Source organism: Diabrotica undecimpunctata, chromosome 3, assembly GCF_040954645.1.
Source record: "Diabrotica undecimpunctata isolate CICGRU chromosome 3, icDiaUnde3, whole genome shotgun sequence".
In the NCBI taxonomy this organism is placed as follows: Eukaryota; Metazoa; Arthropoda; class Insecta; order Coleoptera; family Chrysomelidae; genus Diabrotica; species Diabrotica undecimpunctata.
In genome coordinates, this window is record NC_092805.1 from 35658056 (window position 1) to 35682060 (window position 24005).

General features: G+C 33.3%; 1 protein-coding gene across 1 annotated transcript; it reads right to left on the reverse strand.

Moving 5' to 3' along the window:
• Positions 1-755: 755 nt before the first annotated feature.
• Positions 756-22725, reverse strand: LOC140435552 (uncharacterized). The gene is made up of 6 exons (XM_072524300.1): positions 22643-22725; positions 12062-12488; positions 11468-11843; positions 10613-10712; positions 5349-5453; positions 756-1032 (listed from the first exon to the last, which is right to left on the reverse strand). The coding sequence occupies exons 1-6, from the start codon at positions 22661-22663 to the stop codon at positions 820-822; spliced, it is 1242 nt and encodes a 413-aa protein (XP_072380401.1). The 5' UTR covers positions 22664-22725; the 3' UTR covers positions 756-819.
• Positions 22726-24005: the final 1280 nt, after the last annotated feature.

The window sequence follows — 24005 nt, forward strand, 5'->3', positions numbered from 1 at the left end:
TAGTAAATCAAGGCAAATTTTTTTGTCAGGTAAACAATGGATAAAATAATAGAAAAATATAAAGAAGCCTTAAATTCTACAAAAAGAGTTACTCCTGTTTGATTCATGTAATTCGGTCGGTTATCGTGGTATTTGCTTTTAAAAAGTCCAATGAATTTTTATTTTTCAATAAAAAATTGTATTCTCTACATGTGTAGCAAAATAACGAATTATAGTACTTAATTAAAGAAAAAAACAATTTACTTCAATACTTTCTTCTATTTACTTACTTCATGATACGGTTTCGCAAAGATCTCTTAATATCAAATAACCCTTGCCAATTATTTTTAATCTCATTTGCAGGTTCTTCTATTTTCTCTCGCAATTCTAAAAGATAATTAATTCTATTTTTGTAAACTAATGCCTTCATTTGCGAACAAATTAAAAAATCCAACCAATTGAAATCAGGACTTCTTGGTGGCCAAGCAAACTCACTTCCACGACCAATCCATCGAATATTTATCTAAGGCATGCCCGGCAAATTATTATATTTTGAGGTCTAGAATCTACAACTCATAGATTGGACATTCTTAATGAATCATTCTGTACAGGAAATTGCTGATGTGTCAAAACTCAATTTAGGCCATCATTCAAAATTTAGTTAAATAGTAAATTGCAGTTGCAGCAGCAAATAAAATTCAATTTTTCTAGTATAAAAATAAAAGAAGAAAACATAACTTTTAATTAAGTATTTATTGCTTACTGTTCACAAAATAAATAAATAAAACAATTCTGAAATATCCTTAATATCGTTTTCTCCTTTAGGATCTAGTGATTTAACTAAATTTTCTGTGAATAACAACCTCCTGAAGTTGCTATGACCGTCAAAGCAAAGACCCACAAATACGTTTTTAAAGACAAGACACCAACTGGTCCAATTTCAAGTCCTTTAGGCTTCGTAGATTTTAACATCATTATTAATTTCTTTCGTTGATTTGTGTTAGATTCTTCGTACCAGTTGCTGTTACAAATGGCTGATCCTACACTTGAACTCTGAAATCAATATTTAGTTTAATAAAAAACAATGTTCGAGAAATTTAATTTATTATTGTTAATAAAAATGATTGTTTATAAAAGTATATGGAAAACTAGCAACAATATATTAGTTATCAATTTTGGCACAAGTTACTGTAATATAGGTTGATAAGTCACATTATTGGATTTCGGTGTGTCTGAGTGGGGTTTCGTATTTCAAAGCAAGATCCACATCCTGTTTAAATTACCAAATTCTATTGAAAGAAGTACTTATCACATACATAAATATGCTTAGTGACACTACATTACCATACTATCCATCGATCGATGTTCAGTTTCGCTAGATCTAAATTTACATATACCTGATCAACTCTCATTGTAAATAAGGGGGTCCGTATCTAAACAGGATTTGAATCTTAAAGTTGGAAAATATTTAACCTCTCTAGACTCACCAAAGAATTGCTTACTTACTTACTTACTTAGTCCTAAGCCTTTCTACCGTTAGGTGTAAGGCTGGTGGGGTTAAGTTTTGCACTGTTGTCTCCATGCTATCCGGTCTTATGTTAGATTTCGTGCACTTTCCCATGTCAATCCTTTCTTCTCAACTTCTTTTCTGATTTCATCTACCCACCTAACTCTTGGTCTTCCTCGTTTGTTTTTCCCTTGCATTCTCGTTTCAAACACTCGTTTTGTTAATCTTTCATTCGACATTCTACACACGTGCCCGAACCATTTTAGTTGCCCCTCTACTATTTTTTCGTTTATTGGTTCTAGTTTTAGGTTTTGTCTGATAGTTTCGTTTCGTATTTTGTCTGTTCTCTTTCTGTTTGCTATTTTCCTCAGGAACCTCATTTCCATAGCATTGACTCGAGATTTTTGTCTCCCAGTCAATGTCGATGACTCGCTATTATACATGATTGTAGGTCTAACTACTGATTTAACGACTGCCGTTTTTACCTTCTTCGGTATTTTTTTTCCCCAAAAATGTTGTTTTCATAGTGTTAAATAAGCTTCCTGTTCGTCCCATTCTCTCATTTATTTCCATATCTTGTTTACCGTTTGATTCAATTATTGCTCCTAGGTATTTAAAATGTTCCACTTGTTCTAGTTGTTTTCCGTTTAATTGTATTGCGTGTGTCTTTCTCTTATTTGAAATTATCATTGTTTTTGTTTTCTCTGTATTTATTTTCATATTTATGTTTGACAGTTCTTCTTCTAGGATTTCAAGGTTGTTCTGCAGGTCTTCTCTATTTTCTGCTATCAAAACCATGTCGTCTGCAAATAGAAGCTCTGATAGTTGAGTCTGTTTCATTTGCCAGTATCCTAATGTTAGTTTTCTCATTGTTCTCTTGGCTTTCTTTATTGCTTCATCCAGTACCACTAAGAACAGCAGTGGGCTCAACACACATCCCTGTTTGACGCCTTGACTTATAGTAAATTCTTCGGATTCCACGTTGTTGGTTCTCACCGTATTTGTATTATTATTGTACATATCCTTTATTACATCAATTGTTATCCTGTCAACTCCTCTTTCCTTTAATGTCCTCCATACGTCCTTTCTTTGTATTCTGTCAAACGCATTTTCCAGATCAATAAAGCATATATGTATTTCTCTATTTTTATTGATTATTTTCTCACTTATTTGTCTTATTGTAAATATGTGGTCTTGCGTGCTTCTGTCCTTCCTGAATCCACATTGTGTATCTTCCATAGTTGGTTCTATTTGGGTTTTTATTCTTGTTTCTATTATGCTTGCGAATACCTTCCCAGGAATACTTGATATAGTAATACCTCGGTAATTATTACAGTTTCTCTTGTCGCCCTTTTTGTGTATTGGTAGTATAATGTCTTTCTTCCAGTCCTGTGGTATTTCTGCTTTTTTTATGATATCATTCATTAGTTCTTTTATGCTGTCCACTCCCTCTATTCGCATGAATTTTATCATTTCCGGGGTGATATCATCCTTGACTGGTGCTTTGCCTAATTTAACTCTTTCAATTGCCTTTTCTAGTTCCTCTGTTGTTATGGGTTCTACTTTTTGTTCTTCATTAATTTCTTGTACCTCCACTATGTTGTCTACGTCTGTATGAGTTAGCTCTTTGAAATGTTCTCTCCATATTTCCATTATTTGGTTTTCTTCTGTTATTACCTTTCCATTCTTGTCTTTTATATTCGGCATCATGTGTTCTTTCTTTTGTCTGAGCTGTTTTAATGCGCCATAGACGAGTTTTTGGTTTTCTCTATAATTATTTGTCATTTTTAGTCCAAACTTCTCCCATGACCTTTCTTTTTCTGCTTTCACAGCTATTTTCACCTCTTTTCTTTTTTCTTTTTATGCCTCATAATCTTCAGGGCGCTTTGTAGTTAGATATCTCTTCCATTTTTCTTTTTTGTTCTTTACTTTCCTTCGTATTTCGTCCGTAAACCATTCAGTTCTCCTCATGCTATTATTTGCTATTTTTGTCTTCCCGCAAGTTTCCTCAGCAGCTATGATTAAGCTGGTCTTGAGATTTTCCCACTTTTCTTCTATACTTGCAGTTTTTGCCCTACCTTTCAAAATATTGTCTAATTTTTCTTGGAATATCTTCTTATATCTTTCTTCTTTTAATTTGTAGCTTTTTACTTTTTCATTTACTACCTTTCTCCTCTTTTCTTTCTTTACTTTTGCTATTCTCATTCTCATTATTACTAGATGATGATCACTGCCAATCTCTGAGCCTCTTTTTGATTGATTTTTCATTTCTACTTTCTTGTACTCTCGTGTTTTTGTGTACTTTTTTATGTTTAAATTTTGTATTTGTTATAACAAGTTTATTCTCCATACATATTTCTATTATTCTTTCACCATTTTTGTTTACTATTTCTTCTCCTTCTTTTCCCATGCATTCCTCAATTCCATTGTTATTATTTCCGACTCTACCGTTGAGATCTCCCATTACAATTATATTTTCTTCCCTATTGTCAATTTGCATTTGGAGCTCCTCGAAAAATTTATCCTTCTCTTCCTTTTTTGCATCTTCATTTACTCCGTAGGCTGCTGAAGAATTGCTAAAGACTGTTAAACACCGTAAAATGTCTTACCTGGGACATATAGTAAGGGGAAATCGATATAGTATTACATAACTGATCCTAAGGCAAAATAGAAGGCCGTAGAAGTATAGGAAATAAACAGGTTTCTTGATTAAAAAACATTTGTGAATGGACTGAGATATCAATCTCTATCTCACTTGTCGTTTTTCCATTACTGAGGATCGTGATTTCTTTCAATATTCCTAACAATTATCTCCATTGGGCTCTATCTTTAGCTGCTCTGAGAGCTTCGCAGAATGAGTTTCCAGCTGAATTCTTAATTTGCTCGGACCATCTAGTTGGTAATCGTCCTCTCGATGTTCTCCCCGGAACGTTTCCAGAAACAATTAAACTCTCCAAACTATCGTCACCTCTGCGACCCACGTGACCGAAAAATTGCAGAATATGTTGCAGACATATTGTGAACTTCCTTTTTTAATCTCGAGTTGCTTTAGAATGGAAACGTTTGTCCTATGAGCGGTCCAAGGTATGCGCAGCATTTTTCTCTAGCATCATATCTCAAAGGCATCAATTTTTTGGCGCTCGCGTCTGCGAAGAGTCCAAGTCTCTGCCACATATAGAAATATTGAGACTACAAGGGCATTAATCAGTCTCATCTTGATATTTTGAGAGATAGATCTGTCTTTTCAAACTTTAGTTAGACGACTCATCGCATTTTTGCCATACCAATACGTCTCCGAACTTCTGCTTCACAGTTACCATCGTTAGTTATACTAGACTCGAGATATACAAAACTATCCACTATATGATATTTCTGTAACATGTTAGTCAGTTGAGTAGTGTGGAATCTGTCGACCACCATTATTTTTGTCGTAGCTTTATTAATTTTCAGACCAACTTTATTGCTCTCGTACTCAACTCTTCGCAGGAGATTAAACATTTCTTGCTCATTTGCTGCTATAAGTGTAGTATCATCAGCAAAAAATCTTAAATTGGAGATTTTCCTACCAGCCACTGTTACTTCACCAGCCCATCCATTTAAAGCCATCATCATGCCATGTTCACCATAAATGTTAAATAAGTTAGATGACAACACGCATCCTTGTCTAACACCTCTCTCGGCCTCGAATTGGTTTGAGAACTTCTGATCTAGTCGTACTATTGTATAGATCAGCTCTACACAAGATTAATGATTTAAGTTTTTGATAATAAGGTTATATTAAATTGAGGACAAGGAAGTTTTTCTTTCAATTAATAAACTAGTTTAAGAATGGCCTAATTACATAAGTGTATTAACTAATTACCTCAATGATTATGTCGGTCCCGTTCCAATAATTAATATATATTCTAAAAAATGCTTCTGTTACTATTAAATCGTAGAAGATTATTTCTAAATGTGTTAATTCCAGCTAAAAAAAAATAGTTTAAGTTAAACAAATGTTAAATGTTTATAACATCTCAAATTGCTTAAAGACAAGACAGAAATGGATCTTATAGTTAATAAGTCGAAGGAAATCAAAACTAAAAGAATGTAAAAAACCAAAATGGACAAGAAAATAATGGAATATTCAATAAAAGTAATCATGAGTTAATAAGTAAAAAGGATATTTATAATGATTAAAATGGTTGAAACAAAGAATTCTTCTTCTTCTTTCAGTACCCTGTCCGATTATCGAACGTTGGCGATCATGTTGGCAATAATAACTTTGTTTACGGCGACTCTAAATAAATTAGCGGTGGTCTCTTGATACTATTCTCGGAGATTTCGGAGCCAGGATGTTCTTCGTCGGCCTGGGCCCCTCCTTCCGGCGATCTTACCCTGTATTATGAGGTGTAGAAGGTTATGCCTCTCTGGATGTCTCATTACATGACCGAAATATTGTAACTTTCGAAACAAAGAATACTGTTTCGAAAAGGTGACTTTGGATACTTGGAGTGGCGCACCTAGGGGGGGAGTTTGGGGGTTAACCCCCCCCCCCCCCCCGGGCACTATTCCGACACTGTTACTCACAAATTTTAAGGCCTCAAAATGGAGGTAGCATAAAAAAATAGCATTAAAAAATTTCGGTGCCCAATTAAAACCCCCTCCCCCCACAGGAAAATTCTAGGTGCGCTACTGGATACTTGGGAGTGAGAATAACAAATAAGGCTGATGACGATTAAGAAAAACACACAAACATAAAAGACACATACAAAATAGCAATCCCGTCTTCTTAAAGATATATGAACTCGCAACCCCTTGAAGAGTTGTTATGAATCCAGACATCTAGGAGTGGAAGAGACCTGACCAAAAGTGCTGCAGGACAGTCCTCTCCAACCTAGTCCGGTTTCCAGGACTAGGGTTTCACTTTTATTACAAGGTAGCGGTAGGCGCTTTTCTTTAGGTCCTTTACTTGCATGTCCTCAGTGTGTTGTATGTGCCCAGTCCTCCAAATTCCAAGACCAAGGCTTGACTACCGTAGAGTCGATCTCCTTTTTTAATCGTTTTTGTGTAAGTTTTGTGATGCTTTGTTGATCGAGATTGGTTTTTAGGAGCTTTTTTATCTTTTTGGTCGACTTTTTGGTATTTTCGTAATGTTTATCGAAGCATTTGTCCTCTCTGTGACCTAAAAACTAAAAGAAAAATGAATACTAAATAGATTGGTCTTCTTCTTTAAGTTCCGTCTTCTATCGACGGTTGGAAATCATCATATTTATGCGCATATGTTCACTGTTGCTCTAAATAGTTCTGCACTACTGCATTCAAACCATACCCTCAAGTTCTGAAGCCACGATATTCTTCGTCTTCCCACATTTCGCGTTCCTCGAATTTTGCCTTGCATAATAAGCTACAATAATGAGTATCTTTGCCCTCTCATAACATGACCTAAGTACTCAAGTTTTCTTCTTTTGATAGTCAATATTATTTCAGCTTCATTTCCTTTTTCTTTCCTTTTTCCTCATTCTTCTAGTAACTTCTGCGTTTCTTCTTTGAGCCCATGATGTTCCTAGGATTCTTCTGTAACACCAAAATTCAAAGGCGGCTAACGTATTCAGATGCACTTGTTGTAATGTCCATGCTTCCAAGCCATAAAGAAGAGTAGTGAATACGTAACACTGAAGCATTCTTAGGTGTAGTTCTAACCTTATATCCCGACAACGAAGAAACTTTTTAAGTTTAACCGTAGTCCGGTATTCATGACAGCATTCATTAAGTCGATGCATTACATTCTGTAAATCATTGTTGTTATCCGTCATTATTACTATATGGTATGCAAAACCCAAGTTATTCAAAATTTCTTCATTGATAGATATAACTTCTATTGAATCTGAGAGCGATTTAAATACCGCTTCACTGTAGACATTGAAGAGTAGTGGTGACAGCACATAACCCTGGCGGACTGCTCTCTGTATTTTGATATCCCAAGTGTTCTGGTTATCAACTCTTACCTTGGCAGTTTGATTTCAATATAGATTAGATATAATTTTCATATCACGACTGTAACTATTTTTGCTTTTTAATATATCTACAAGCTTTTCATGTAGAACCTTATCAAATGCCTTTTCAAAATCTACAAAACATAAGTACATGTCCTAATTCATATCCATGCATCTCTGGGCCAGCACATTCAAGCCGAACAAAGCATCACTTGCGCCCATGCCATTTCTAAAGCCAAATTGTGTGTCACTAATTTCATATTCAAGAGTTTTAACAATTCTGCTGTGTATTATTTTCAAAAAATATTTTAGGTGTGTGACTGATTAAAGCTATTGTTTTGTGAGCCACCTCTCTTTTGCCTCTCGAATTTTCTTTCTGATGTTTTTCTGAATTTCTTTGTAGTTATTTGGGTCTTTTGCTTTATCTCCTTATTTAATCGTTTTTGTGTTAGATTTGCGATGATTTGTTGGTCGAGACTGGTTTTTTAAGCTTGATAATCATTTTGGTCGATTTTTTGGTGTTTTCACAATGTTTATCAAAGAATTTGTCCTCTCTGCAACCTAAAAACTAAAAGAAAAAGTTTTTCATAAGTTCAAGAATTTCTACTGCCATCCAAGGTTTTGTTTTTTCCCCAAGTGGTTTGAGGGTTTCTTTTCCAACTGACATAAGAGCATCTTGAATTTTTCCCCATTTTGGGTCAATGGTTAGAGTTTGACTATAGAAATATATTGGTATCGGTTGTTAACTGTAGTACAATGTCCTCGTGTCCTGAAGATTTATACTTGTAATCCCCTCAGCTGTATTTTTTTGTCTGCGATGTTTCCATTTAACATTTTTATTGTAGCCCGTCAGTTCCCTTGGAATGCGACTTTGGAATTATATAATTTCAGCGTAAACCTTTCTCGCTTTTTCCTCCATCATTGATTAGCGGTTTCGTCCACTTTTTGTAGGTTACTGGTTAGTACCTTTGTACATGAACCTATTGGCTACATAGTAGTTAATATTTCTGTACCTTGGAGGTAAACAGTCGTATATCCATAATGTATACATTTGCAGGAAAGCGCAAAACCGAGACTAGTCAATAAACTATAAAAAAATTTGTACTTCCATTTTATTGAATTCAACATTATTGGTACATTACACTACGTAAATGGAAATATATTACTAGATATTAGTATTGTTAAGAAATGATTTACCTGGTGTACGTTATTGGGAGTTACGACTTTTTACCTCTATGTCCTTAAACAGGTACCATGCAAAATAAAAACCGTAAGTGATAACAAAAATATTATATTCTGTGTTTAAAAATGCAAAAACTAAATCACAATGTTTAAAACAAAAAAAAAACTCGTTAAGTAGAAAAAATATAAAACCTAAATATTTTTACTTTAGTTGTCTTTGTCACTGTCACCTGCTTGCTGCTTTAAAATTGACAACTGTTGGTAGAAATTATGAAATTGCACCGGGATTCACTGGCAAAGCTTTAATAAATGTTCGTATTTTTTTTTGGTGATACCTTTACAATTCATACGCATAGCAGGCAATTGATCAGGGAATGGTATTTGAGTTCTCGCTGATCTTGATACATTTAAACTCATAAAATTTTGGTTTGTAGTTTGTTTTTTAAAAAATAATTAACGGCGACGCAGTGCGAATTTGAAAGTGCACCACAGTTGAAATAAGGAACTCTTGTTTTTCATTATTCCGTTTTTTACCAATACATGGTAAGTGAGGTTTGGCATAAAATATTTCGAAATTTTTGAAATCCGATACCTCCATTTCAATCACAGTTGCACCTGTAGAGCGGATTAACTACTGCCAGTCCCAAGGCGTAACTATTTCCATAGTTGCTTGTTTTTTTAACGTCTTTTTAATTAAACCATGAACATGATATGCCTCCATGTGGTTATGCCCTCTCAACAAAAACTTGTGGTCTATTGTTTTTAAATTTGAACATATTTTTAGTTGCCATAGGTAACTGAACATCATCATTATATTACGATTTTGACTGGGACAATTGTCAGACCAAATAATTAAATATTCTACCGTAGAATTTGCAAGAACAATTTCACTCCACTTCAATAATGCTGAAGCAATTTCATGTCCACCCCTTTCAGCTTTCGATTCGTCCCACGCCTTGTTTGTGGTGGAATCATAAATTGTCAGGTTTAGTGTCCATAGCTTTGACGAATAAAAGTTTTGATTATTTGTCAGGTAACGGGTTTTCAGTATACCTCATATCAACGTCTTGAAGATGATCTTCATATTTCTGACGAACAGCAGCCGTTGTCTCATGGTGACACCCTCAACTAAATATCATTTAATGTAGAACTGGAGCGCAAAACTTAAGTGGAAGTTCGCTGGACATACCATAAGACGGAAAGACGACAGATGGAATAAGATGATTATACACTGGAGACCATATAGTTACAAACGAAAAAGAGGAAGGCCACAAATGAGATGGTCAGATGACTTGAAGAAACACGCAGGCCCGATGTGGATACAAACTGCCTACAATAGAGAGACGTAGAAGAAGGAAGTGGAGGCCTATGTCCAAAATTGGACAGCAAGGGCTGTATACATAGAGATACATAGTAGAACTGGAGCTACGGTTGTTTACCACTACCGCATTCCAAAGCATACTATCGTGTACGCACGTATCTATGGATATACTACTGTTTACCTCAACTGACTAATGGAGTTGCGGTTGTTTCTAAACACCGTATCTAGGCAACTAATAATGCTGGATGTACGATTCTTTTCCACCAGATGTTATGAAAACCTGACAACAAGAGCGTGGTCTTAACTCCATTTCGGCAAAAATTGGAGTTACGACTGTTTACCTCCACGGTACAGCTTTGCAGATGTCCATTGTTTTGTTTGCTTGTATCTTTTTCCTGTTTCTAGTACATGTATTTTAGAGGCATATCAAAGTGCTATTGACTAGTCGCATAGTTTTAAGCCCTGAAACGAATAGTCTCTTAGTTTTGGCACTGACAACAATGCTGAGATTGCGATATTCATAAAATTTTTATTATTGATAATGTAACTATTGTTATTCCACATATTAGGTAAAATTCAGATTTTTTCATTATCACTTTATATTTTTTACAACTAAAAAGATCATTTATTTATTTTACTTTGACTTACCCAAAACATACATACAAAACCAACAATTACCACTAGGGCATGGTGAAGAAAGTCGAACAGATTTGTTAATCTTAATTCTTCGTTAAAAGTATTTATATGCCTAAAAATAAAAAGTACTTAACCTTGATTTACAATATTCTCGATCTCAAGACAATTTTTTAAATTCTTATAATCATATATATTCGCTTTTGATTACAAAAAAATCTCATAACTATAACCTGACCACATTTTTTTTAAAGCCAAGCTTCTTAATAGGCTTTTGGGATGTGGACCTAAATGCGAAAAATTGTAATGGAAGTTGCTCATAATTGATTGGACAGCGCGTATTATTGTAAACATCCTGTGTTTGGAAATCGGATTCCTATTAACTCTTAACACTTAACACTTTCTGTGTACAAATCTTTTTTGCAAGAGGTTGTGTTTGTAAATACACGAGCTATCAGCTTTCAAAATCTTGTCTGTATGTATAAAGTATTGCAAAACAAGAGTAACTCAGAAGATATATAAATTTTTGTAGTAATGATTTGATATTGATATTGTTTTGACGTACGAAATATTATACTAAGTATACGTACTAAATATATTTAAGAATATTATTTCAGGTAGCTATAGCTTCCTTAGTGGATGATATTTTTCTAGTTGATTTTGATAGCGTCTTCATTCATCCTGCCTTATGCATTGAGCGGGTATTTTGTAGCAAGGTTTGAGCAGCGCTATTTTCCTATAATTTTCACACCCTAATTTGTGTACGGTACAAAAAAGTTCTGCACTGGGGACGGTGGGAATCAAAAAGACCCAAAGGAAGGCTGTATACTTTTTCTAATTAAATTAAAGAAATTAAGTGTGGATACTCACCTTATTATTTTTTGATGAAAAATTATACACTCTCTAAGAGTTACAGCGTCGGCTTCACAAATATTTACCTTCAGCTGATTTTGAACTTTCTGCACATAGTAATCGAAGTTTAACAAAACGTAGTTAAGTATAACCATTTCTCCCAAAATGAAGAAAATAATAACGAATAGATTGATAACTGTGCTAACCAGAAAAACAGCACCGATAAGAAGATCGATCGTTTGAATTACATAGCACAAGGTGTGATGTTTGTGACAATTTATGGGAAACCATGAAGGAAAAGGCAAAGTTTGTATAAATACAGTTTCGTTGGTAACTGCATCGTATGTTTCTTCAGAGCTAAATACTAGTGGACGAATGAGAAAGGCTGTAGTAACTAAAAAAATACAAATTGATTAACATTTCATACATTTTGATGTACAGGGTACTCGTTTTATAATTGGGAATGCGTGAGTTTGAATTATATAAGAATCATAGCGTTGTAAAACGCTATCTGTGAAAAAGATAACAATGACCTTAATGCTTTCTTTATTAAAGTAATCTACTTACACAAACATAATATTATGATTTTTGTTATAAAATTAAAAATATTACCTAAAAATACAGTGGACATATATAACTGAGTATGAAATTTGGTCTTCTTTAAATGAAGATAATAGATATTAATAATATCACTATCTTTGCTGGCAAATACTTTCTTCTCCCAATCTATAATATCTTGAAACATCTGCTTCATTACTGGTTTCTTCAACAATGAAGTTCTCCACAAATTAACGATATATGTGATGCTGTAAGAAATATTCGCGAAAATTTCAAAAATGTTTATTGTTGTTTCTTGTAGAAGGAAAAATAATTTGATCCAAATACAAATAATGAACCCAATAAGATACTGGATCATGAATATCGAGTAAATGTTGTACCACTTCTTCTTTTTGGCATTATTTTCGAACATAAATGGCCATATACCGTGAATTATGCTGACGTACTTGGTCATCTTCAGTTGTTCACATTCTGATGGTGTCTAAAAAGTATTCGAATGATTATTTTTTTGGTGTAAGAAAACAAGAGTAAGGAATTAAATGACCAATAGGACAGAATCCTTACTGATCGTATGAATCTGTTATTTATCATGTCTGACAAAATACAGCCAGGCAACCGAAAATATTTAGTATATATAGTACATCTTCAAGTACATTTGGTACATTTACAAGTGGTAGAGAGTAGGTACTCCTCTGTGATCCCGATAAAGGATAGACCTACTTCAGGGATTAGTACCGCTGTAACCTCAAACTACATGTCCAACACCTACCAACTTAACTATATAAACCACATAATTTTCCTGAATGAGTTTTCAAGAAAGAAAAGTAAGGTCCTCAGTCTCCGGCAGTTCCTGGTGCTAGACACGCCACTGTGGCGTGTCTAGCACGAGGTGGCGCGTCTAGCGCGTGTGGAAGTGGCAAGACATGTCACTTCCGGTTATACCAGAAGTGAACAGCAATTTTGTTATTTTAAACGGAACATCCTGTATATTGTTGTATTTTTAAATTCTGCATAAAATTCTAGATAAAGTTTGTATAAAGTACCGTAGGTCAAAAATTTATATTTTTTGAGTTATTCATCTTTTTTCAAAAATTTTGACAGAAAGAGACAAACTTTTCGAAGGTAATAGTTCATTCATTTATAAATATAATGTCTTGAAACCTTTGGCACACAAAGAATAGGTAACGTTCTTTCAGGAATTTATATCGAAATCGAATTGCTAAGTACAGGTTATTCACAAATAATACGCCGTTTCTTTAAACTTCAAATGATAGTTAGTCATAATTTTAAATGAAAAACCCTGTATATTATAATTTTAGTAAAAAGAATTCAGTTGCCTTTCAAAGAGTATTAGGGTTCCCTATACTAAAAGTTAATACTTTTGGAGATAATTGTGGTTTGATGTTAAACTTAAGATATTTATTGTTTTATTTTAGCAGGCCGTGTATGAATATGTCGTAATTATTATTATTTGTGGTTATTGTACTTTTGCGAAATGTTAAAAATGGCTTGCTAATAATTATATAATAAAGAATCGATAAATTTACTAAATTATCATACGCTGCTTTGATATCCAAAAAATACTGCAAGTAGTTTTTTTATATCACTAAAGGCTTCCAGTACGTTATGTGTTAAGAGGTTTACTGCCTCCATATTTCCTTTGCCTCATATTTCCTCTTCTAAAACCTATCTGTAATTTAGATAGTAATCTATTGCTCTCTATAAACCACCCTAGCCTATTTTTTATAAGATTTTATATTATTTTTCCCATACATAATGACAATGCAATGGGTCGATAATTCTCCACATTCCTACATTTTTCAGTGGTTTTAACATAGGTATTATTATTATCTGTTTCCACTGATGTGGAATAGACCCTGTTAATAAGAACTTATTATAAAATTTTAAAAGTAATGATACCGCAATATTGGGAAGATTTTTAATCATTGAGCATGGAATTTTATTTAAGTCAGAAGCTTTATCCTTTTTGATGAATAAAATTTATTGTACCTCTGCCATAGAGAATGGTTCAGTAATCACTGTTGCAGGGAGAATATTAAAGTTAGAATCTGTATTACAGATTAACATATTATCTAATATTTGTAATGCTACAGTTGGATTCGATAATTTATTTGTATTACTCAAATTTTGATTATATTTAAATTTTTATTACTTTTTGTTGTGGATGCCCTAGTGGTATAAAAAGGAATAGTTTTAGAAGCCACATCATTAATAATATTAATTAAATCATCATAATCTACCTTGCCCCTGCAATTACTTACTATTGAGTTTTCTATATCCTGATAATATTGACCCCAGTTAACCTTTTTATAATTTCTTTCATTAGAGATTTTTACAACATAGAGTAACATATACAACTCTGGATAAATACCAACAGAATGGCTGAAATCTGAGTTTATTGCACTTCCACAAAAACCAGGAGCAAAAATGTAAAGATTACCGTACTATAAGCCTCATGAGTCATCTCCTAAAATTGTTCCTAAAGATAATTCATAAGAGAATCTACAAGCTGTGTGAAAGTCAAATTTCCTCCAACCACTTCGGGCTCACAAATGCTGTTGGTAGAAGCTTTGTTCTCAGTACAAGTCTTATTCCAGAGATAAAGAGACGTCAACTGTGACGTATACGCATGTCTGGTTGATTACGAGAAAGCGTTTGATCGAGTACAGCACGCCAAGATGATGCAAATACTAAAAGAAGCAGGAATTAACAACCAAAATCTGAAAATAACTAGAAATCTTTACTGGAATCAGACAGCAAATCTCAGAGTTGAAGATGAACACACTTACTATGTGAAAATCATGCATGGAGTGAGGGAAGGGTGCATTTTCTCTTCTCTAATCTTCAATCTGTACTCTAAAAGAATATTTATCAAAGCTTTGCATGAAACTGAAAAAGGTATTCTACTAAATGATTACCGGCTAAACAACATCAGATATGCAAATGACACCATAGTATTTGCGGACAACTTAGAAGACTTACAAGTTCTTATGAACAAAATCACACATTACAGTCAACAATATGGACTCAATATAAACGTTAAGTAGACAAAGATTATGATAATAAGCAAGAAAATGATAACATAAGGTCAACTCTACGTCAACCAATCCTTTGTAGAAAGAGTGACGCAATACAACTACCTGGGCACCATAACAAATGAAGAATGGACCAACAATCAGGAGATTAGAGCACGCATCAAAAAAGCTAGATCCACCTTCAATCGGATGGGGGCCTTCTTTAAGAGTCACAACCTCTCTCTTCATACAAAAGTAAGAATGTTGCGATGCTACGACTTCTCTGTTCTTTTTTATGGTGTTGAATCGTCGACCTTGAACGAAGATATGTGCAGAAAACTGAAAGCATTTGAGATGTGGCTATATCGGAGATTGCTTAAGATCCCGTGGAATGACCGAGTCACAAATGAGGAGGTCCTCAGAAGAATGAATAAGAACCGAGAGGTGCTGACCACCATCAAATCTCGAAAGTTACAGTTCTTCGGATATATTATGCGAAATGAATCCAGATATGCTCTCCTTCAAGCCATCCTGCAAGGAAAAATATTTGGAAAACGAGGTCCAGGAAGAAGAAGAACCTCAGAATCTGGTTCAATACAACATATGTGCAGCTTTTCCGCACTGCTGCAGATAAGATAAAGATTGCCACAATGATCGCCAACATTCGTAACGGATAGGCACATCAAGAAGAAGAAGAGATTTTTAATTGGTTAACATTGTTTATATTAATTTATTATTTATATTAATTTATTAATAATAAATAATTAAATTATTTAATTTATATTAATCTTGCAAATCGTTGGAAAATGATCCGTACCTCCAGTGTCCTCTATACTTCCCATATACTATTCATAGCCAATACAGCAGACGAAATGGTCAGATCCACTGCGGATAAAATTTGACCTGGTTGACTTAATCTTGTAGGTGTACCATCAATAAGCACTACTAAATTATCCTCTTCAATAATTTTTATAATAATTTTACCATTTATATCAGAATAATTACCTCCCCACAATGGATGATGACCGTTCAGATCTCCCATGACTATGAATGGATGGCGAAGAGAATGTATTATATCTTTAAGACCATTTTCCTGTATCTACTGTCATATGGGTTATATACATTCAGAATTAGTACATCTTATTCCTCTAAGAGAATACCTATGGCTTGGAAATTTTTATGAGATCTTGAATTGTCTATGTTAATTCTGCTATGTATAATATTTGATTTTATTAAAGTTGTAGTTCCCCCATAATTATCTTTATAATCACCTCTATATCTTATAAAGTTATTTACGCTAAAATAAAAATTTGGTTTAAGCCAAGTTTAATTTAATATAATTATGTCCGCGTCAATTTCTTCGACTAAAATTAACAAACTATCTCTATTATTATTATCACTGTGCAAATTCCATTGTAAAATTGATAATTGACAGTTACTGAAAGTCAGAGTCATCACTTTATTTATTTAAATTTGTAACATTATTTAGCCGGGTCATAAAATTTAAGACATGAGATCTATCAGAACTCTAGCTTTGTGTTATTAGATTTGAGGACCCTAGAAGTAAAGGGGTATAAGTGACATTTTTGTAAATATTGAGATAACTGCATCGCCGAACTGGAAATCTTTCATTCTATTTGGAGGTAAAAAAATCTAAGCGATAAGTCTAACAGGTGCTGCGTTCTAGCGGTGAGTTACTTAACCTCCAAGCCAACTACGAGTAGGGCTTGGAAGAGAAGCTTCTCTAAAGCAATATTAATTTGTTGTTATTAAACTACAGTGTTTTTAAGAGGAGTTCGTTTTTTTAAGCTTTAAAGGACATGGATATATGGAACCTAAAAACTGAAAGTAAGTTAAAAAAAATCTACACTAGAAATAAGACTTCGAATAAGAGGTATCTTCTTCGCGAGTATTAATTTGAAAATAATGTAGAAACTTTCTTGTGATTTCTGTAAGGAGGAAAAACAGGAAGAACCTGTAAAGGATAGCTTTTACAGGAATATTTTTAATACTCAGTTCAACCTTAGTGTCAAAAGACCAAGTACAGACATCTGTGACAAATTTCAGATAAAAATAAATCTCGGTTTGGCGGAAGAAAAAGCTTTAGCTCAGAGAGAAAAAGACTTACACTTACGTAAGGCGGAAGTCATAAGAACAGCAAAAGATGAGTGTTATGACCTAAAGGATGCTAGCAAAATTGGGATCATCTTTGACTGAAACGACCCACTTCTTTATGTGGCACGAAGGTCAGGCGTCACGTGGATGTCAGGAACTATCATCTTGTCTCCTAAATTTATATAGAAGCCTCCCCCCATCTGTGCTACTATGGCACGTCGATGACCATCTGCACAACCTCTATGAGGAAATTCCCTGTGTAGATGTGTTAGCTGATGTAGTAAGAAAGGCTGCTTCAAACGCCAATCCTGGACCCTACGTGTCAAGTTTAAACATTGACACAAATAATAGGGTAAACCAAAACCTATTAGGTTACCGCTCCCTCGGCATACGCCGACCAAAAGCTAAAAATCTAGCTTTCTCCAATGGAGTAGGACCAACTGAATTCCAGTGCTACCCATCTGATACTGGCTTCAACTTCAACTACGACTTTCTGAATGCCATTTCCAACATATTGAACACATCTAAGGCGTTTAAAATATCTGACGTCATATTTAGTACCCTGAGTGATATCTCGTCCCTTAGTTAAGGCCCAGAGTCAAAACATTAAAAGTGAGACGCGCCCTACCTCTTTAACTTAAGAGGACCCAGCTCAATAATCCCCAACTCCGAACTAATCAAGAATAGAGCAGTTAACAATGTAGACACCACTTGGTGCTGCATCGGTTTTGCATTTAGTGACAATTGTGGAGGTCAAAACAAGAGTCATCTGACAGTCAAATTTTGGCTCTACATTGTAAGAAATAATAATATTTAAACAGTAGATCATCGCTTGTTTATAAGTGGCCATTCTTATAATGAGTGTAACCAAAACTTTGGTTTGATGGAGCTGGTCATTTTTTACAAGTAGAAAGTTCTTTACAGTACAGATGAAAAATGACGATTTTTTGGACTTCCAAACACTTGCATCATACTTCAAGAAGAGCGTAAACGGAATACAGAGTATGCAAGGGTTACATTTTCAGCAGGACAAACCTTTCACCTAGTTTTACAAGAAAACAGCTGGTGGTTAAGAGTTTAGTGAGCTATCTATGACACCCACTCGAGCTGGCAAAAATTCTGTCCTGCCAGATCTCTTGGCATTACCAATTGTCTCAGGCCTTTCATTAAGCAAGCTAAATATTCAAATCTTCAACAGTTACTCAACTACGTACCTACAATTAACCATGAGTTCTTCACAAATCTGCGACATGATGGTCAACAAGCTGGAGAACTAGCAAACTCAGAAGAAGCAGAAGTCAAAAATGACGATTTGGATCAACATTACGACACTGATATTGACGAATCATAATCAACTATGTATTAGTGTTATGATGAAGAATAAATTTGTATAAAAACTTTATGATTTATTTACATTTTTACCTTTATGTTGCATTTCTTAGAAGTAAAGAGGTACAAGTGCTACTTAGCAACATAAAAATAGCTCCAAAATGAGTAAAGTCAATAAAATTATGAGTTTTTGTTACAAATAATAATAATAATGCCTACAGTTACTAAACCGGAGAAAAAAAAACTAGCATTAAATAATCATGGCAATTACAGTGAAGGCTCAACTTTGAACGGCGTTTACTCAAAATTTACTTTTTGTCACTTATACCCCTTTACATCTAGGGTCCTCATTTATTATATCGTCTAACATATGAGAGTGATCCCTATCAATCCGATAATAGTTAACTCGCTGAAGAGTTATTGCCCTAATAGATCCGTCGATAGAATCTGAAACAATAGTATGCATTGTTTTTCTATGTATTATATTTTAGAAGTTTCATTAAACCTACTGTTCTACAATTCTTGTTATATAGTTTTTTTACAGACTTTTCATAATTTATTTACATTTCGCAAATTTGGGAGTTTTCCAATTTTTTGCTTATTTTTTTTTCTATTCTATATCCATATTCAATAGTTAATATCTTTTAATTCATTTATGTTTTTTATTTGTTGTTCCTCTTTTCTCCGTTACCATCCGTTTCTTTTAGGACTATATTTGAATCATTCCATTGAACCCTATGTTCATTATCCCATGCGTGTTTACATATTTGAGATCTATCAAATTCTCTATTTTTAATATAGGATTGATGTTCACTTATTCTAACATTTAATGGCCTTGATGTTTCACCTAAATAAAACTGATCGTATTCACAAGGTATTTTATAAATGCAATTCCTTGTCCTTTCTTGTTCATTGTTAGGTTTGGTTTTGGACAAAATAGATCTCAACGTGTTTGTTGTTTTGAATGTTGTTGAACTGTTGAATTTATTTCCTATCCTTTTAAGCTTTTCCGATAATGCTTTTATGTATGGTATTGTTATTTTCCTCGTATTATTCCTTGTATATGCTGTAGAATCTCGTTCTAAGTTGTTTTGTTCTATTCGATCGATTGTTGAAAATTCCTTATTTATAAACGATAAAGGATAATTATTTTTTAATAAAACAGATGTTAACAAATGTTTTTCCTCCAAAGATTTTTTTTTATATTTTTTTTTTATAATTTTTTTCCTTATACGATAGAGCCAAAATACTTGTTCTAACGAAAATTCGTTCTTGGTGGAAAAACATTTGTTAACATCTGTTTTATTAAAAAATGATTATCCTTTATTGTTTATAAATAAGGAATTTTCAACAATAGATCGAATAGAACAAAACAACTTAGAACGAGATCCTACAGCATATACAAGGAATAATACGAGGAAAATAACAATACCATACATAAAAGAATTATCGGAAAAGCTTAAAAGGATAGGAAATAAATTCAACATTTCAACAACATTAAAAACAACAAACACGTTGAGATCTATTTTGTCCAAAACCAAACCTAACAATGAACAAGAAAGGACAAGGAATTGCATTTATAAAATACCTTGTGAATGCGATCAGTTTTATTTAGGTGAAACATCAAGGACATTAAATGTTAGAATAAGTGAACATCAATCCTATATTAAAAATAGAGAATTTGATAGATCTCAAATATGTAAACACGCATGGGATAATGAACATAGGGTTCAATGGAATGATTCAAATATAGTCCTAAAAGAAACGGATGGTAAAAAGAGAAAAATCAAAGAAGCGGCTCTAATTATGCTAAATGAGACCAATTGTTTCGCGAACTCCTCGGCAGAATGTAGTAGGATCTGGTTACCCATATTGAAAGAGGAAGTTATTAAAAGGAAAATACCAGTATTGGTAAGTCAGTTATATATAGAGAATACATCATTTATGTTTTTTAAATAACAAACATATAAAATCGGAATTTGGTGTTTATTGAAGGTAAACTAAATGCACGATCAAATACTTACCATGTCGGGATAGTATTATGAGGTTTTTTTCCTGGTTTTTCCCTCGTAATTTACTATGGAATCACTAACAGGAGAATTTTACTGTCATCATGGCATGTATTTGTCTTTTTAAAGACGAATTACATGTTATGATCTTTTCTGACGGATATTCTCAAGTTAAAGTTGATTTCATGTAATCGAATGAACTATCTTATAAGTAAAGTCCTCCCAGGAACGCAACTCAACAATATTGGCAATATCATTTTAAAGTCGTCTACTTTAAAATGTATAATATATGTCTGAATTGCCAATATAGATGAGTCAGATAAAATTAAATTATTAGAAGAATTTTTCACTAACTAACAAAAAACAAAATTTGTTTAATTTACTAATGTTTGTATTTTGAGAATGATTTCCGAAGTGGAAATTGAAAAGTCATTAAACGTATTTTCACCTTTAATTGTGGCTTATTCCCATTTAAATAGTAATTTATTATGTTCAATGTTTTGCTATTTAGGAATTACTATGTATCTTTATATATGTTTTTGAATCGAAAGCATCTGCTAACAACGACCATATTTAGTGAAGTAGCTAGATTTATCAGGGTAATGCCATTGTCGTACGATTGCAGTTCGTTGCCGACTTTTGTATTGAGATTTTCATAGATAATTTTAAAGTCATTCTTGAAGCACGAATATTGTACCTAGTATTTCTATCTCATCATCTAATGAGGTCAAAGCTTCTCTCAAGGCGTGCCAAAATCCAAATGTACAAAACCATAATACGACCAGCAGTGACATATGGAAGTGAAACATGGACATTGAGAAAGAAAGAAATCAATAAGCTATTAGTATGGGAACGCAAAATCCTGCGAATTATATATGGTCCTGGCAGGGACAGCGTGACAAATGAATGGAGGAGCAGATACAACAATGAAATAGAGACTCTCTTCGGGAAAGGAAACATCGTAAGATACATAAAAGCCAATAGATTAAGATGGGCAGGCCACGTGGTACGGAGTGATGACGACAGACTGATTGGCAATGTGTTTTGGGAAAGACCAGATGGTAGAAGATCGACAGGAAGGGCTAGAAAAAGGTGAAAAGACGCAGTCAGGGAAGACCTGGAGAAGATGGAAGTAAGGCCATGGGAAATAATAGCACAGGATCGGAATCAATGGAAGGCAATAGTAAACGCGGCAAAAACTCACGAAGAGTTGTAAAAGCCAATGATGATGATGATGATATTTTTATCTCATCGTATAACTGCTTCCTAATTAACTACAGATACAAAAACATACCCAAAAAAAAATAAAACTGAATATATTGGAAGAATAATGGATAAACCATTACAAAAGAACTCACATTCCTCAAGACATAAAGCCTGAGATTAATGTATTTCTGATATAGAATGTGTTAAACATGGGTGATAGACATTAGTAAATGTGCTAGTAAACCAGACAGAAAAATACATAGCAAAACTGAATATAATCAAAGAGGACCAATAGATAAACCATTACGAAAAAACACTGGTATAAACAAAAAGCAGTAAGAAATCGTAGAAGTCGATGGAATAAAAACGGATGAACTAAAACCAAATTTATTGATATGAAAAGCAGAAGCTGCAAGAGTAGAAGAGATAAATACATGCTTAATCAAATGTGAAGACACTCTCTGTCACCTAAAATTCCTAAAAGTTTTCGATATGTGCTGAGAGAGATAAGACATCCCAGACTCATATAGAAAATAACGGAAATATCATATCTCATTAGTTTAGTAAATATAGCGTATAAAATATACTGCTTCACGTTGGGCACAAATGTTTATCCAACGTTTATGCTAAGGTATAATCTGCAATCAACTCTGGGAGTCAAAGTTTAGCCTACAACATGTTTACAGGATGGATAACTACATAACAATTACTCAATTACAATCCAAATTCTGTTCAGGTTAATCTAGCCAAAATTGGATTGTCCAAAAACATTAATAAAGATACACAAACCCAGAAAGCAGGCATTCTAAATATTTGAACATTTTTAGAAAATTGCTCTTATAGATTTAATAATCGAGTTGATTCTCTTTTATACTTGTATACGAGAAAGGTAATTCGTATTTATAAGAAATAGAGTGGATAATAATAAACATAATACGTACACTTACTTTTGTTTCCTCCATTTGTTAAAATTGTATATATTAACGATATATTAAACACTACTGAAGACATAATATGCCTATCCACTCTTAGTCTGATATATCTCTATGAATAAATAATAATATCTACCTATACAATTGCCGTAATAATAGAAATATTCTCCTATATTGGATCAAATCGTTGTTAATTATAAAGTAGCAGAGTAATTATGTTTTTTTAAATCGGGACACGTTACCTGTTTAATTTTAAATAATGCATAGGGTGATTGTGTTTGAGGTTTTCCAACAATGTCGTTTTTCTTTTATTATATAATAATAACATATTGGGAATAATAATGTAGTTATTAAAAAATACCGTGTGAGAGTTATTATTTAAATGATTGTGAAACTCTTAATAAATTAATTTTGACAAAATTTCCTTGGCATTTTTTCAGTAATACTTTCTACTAATGTTCTACTTCAGTAAAACTAATCTTTTTTTTCCTTACAACAAAAAATAAATCACAACAATTATTTAAAAGACGTGTATAGTTTATTTCACGAAAAATGGTTGAGTGCTTAATGATTGCAATAAAACCCGACCGCAAGTACCCCAGCTTAGTCAACATTAGTTGAGCAGGTAAGTATTCAGGTAAAATTGAAGCTACTGTGGAGTGTCGTTATCTTGTTTGTATAATAAATTCCTGGTAATATAAAAACGATTAAAAAATCTTATAAAATTATAAAAAACGATTAGAATACATTTTATTTCATAAAGTTGTAAACATTTTAACAGTGAGTTTCACTATCAATGGTTGATCTTTTAATGACCACAATAAATTTGTTGATCGTTAAGAATTTCCTGGAATAATTATACAGGTTCCCTCTATTCTGTATAATTTGTAAAAGTATATAAAACCGATGAGAAATTTTTAAATATACATTTTGTTTCATTTAGTTGAAAGTTTTACAAGTGTTACCAGTGTTATACCTATTTATACCTATAAAAACAGCATTATGTGGCGTCCGTGGAAAAACATTGATGGTGCTTCTTCCAGTGTTCCAGCAAAGAAAAAACATTTATCTGCTGAAGCTAGAGAAATCGTAAAAACAATATATAGTTTTTTACTTACAAGAGGACTTACTGCTAATACTGCTGCCAGTGAAATATCTGATTTAACGAAAATACCTATAACCACAGTGAAAAGGAAGCGTAAGGATGCCGGTTCTACCAAATGTATGGACGAAAGTGATAAGGACTTAATAAGATGAAAAATTTACACAATGTACGAAGAGCAACGGATACCTACATTAGATGCTTTAAAACAACGGCTTACTAATGATGATACACAAATAAACTGTAGCCGCATTAGTCTTGGAGGATTTT

Coding starts and splice junctions, on each gene's coding strand:
- LOC140435552 (XM_072524300.1), bottom strand. CDS start 22,663: ATGGAGGAAACAAAAGTAAGT. Junction 12,489..22,642: donor TGGAGGAAACAAAAGTAAGT/GTACGTATTATG, acceptor AATACTTTTTAG/ACACCATCAGAATGTGAACA. Junction 1,033..5,348: donor GGACCGACATAATCATTGAG/GTAATTAGTTAA, acceptor TATTGATTTCAG/AGTTCAAGTGTAGGATCAGC.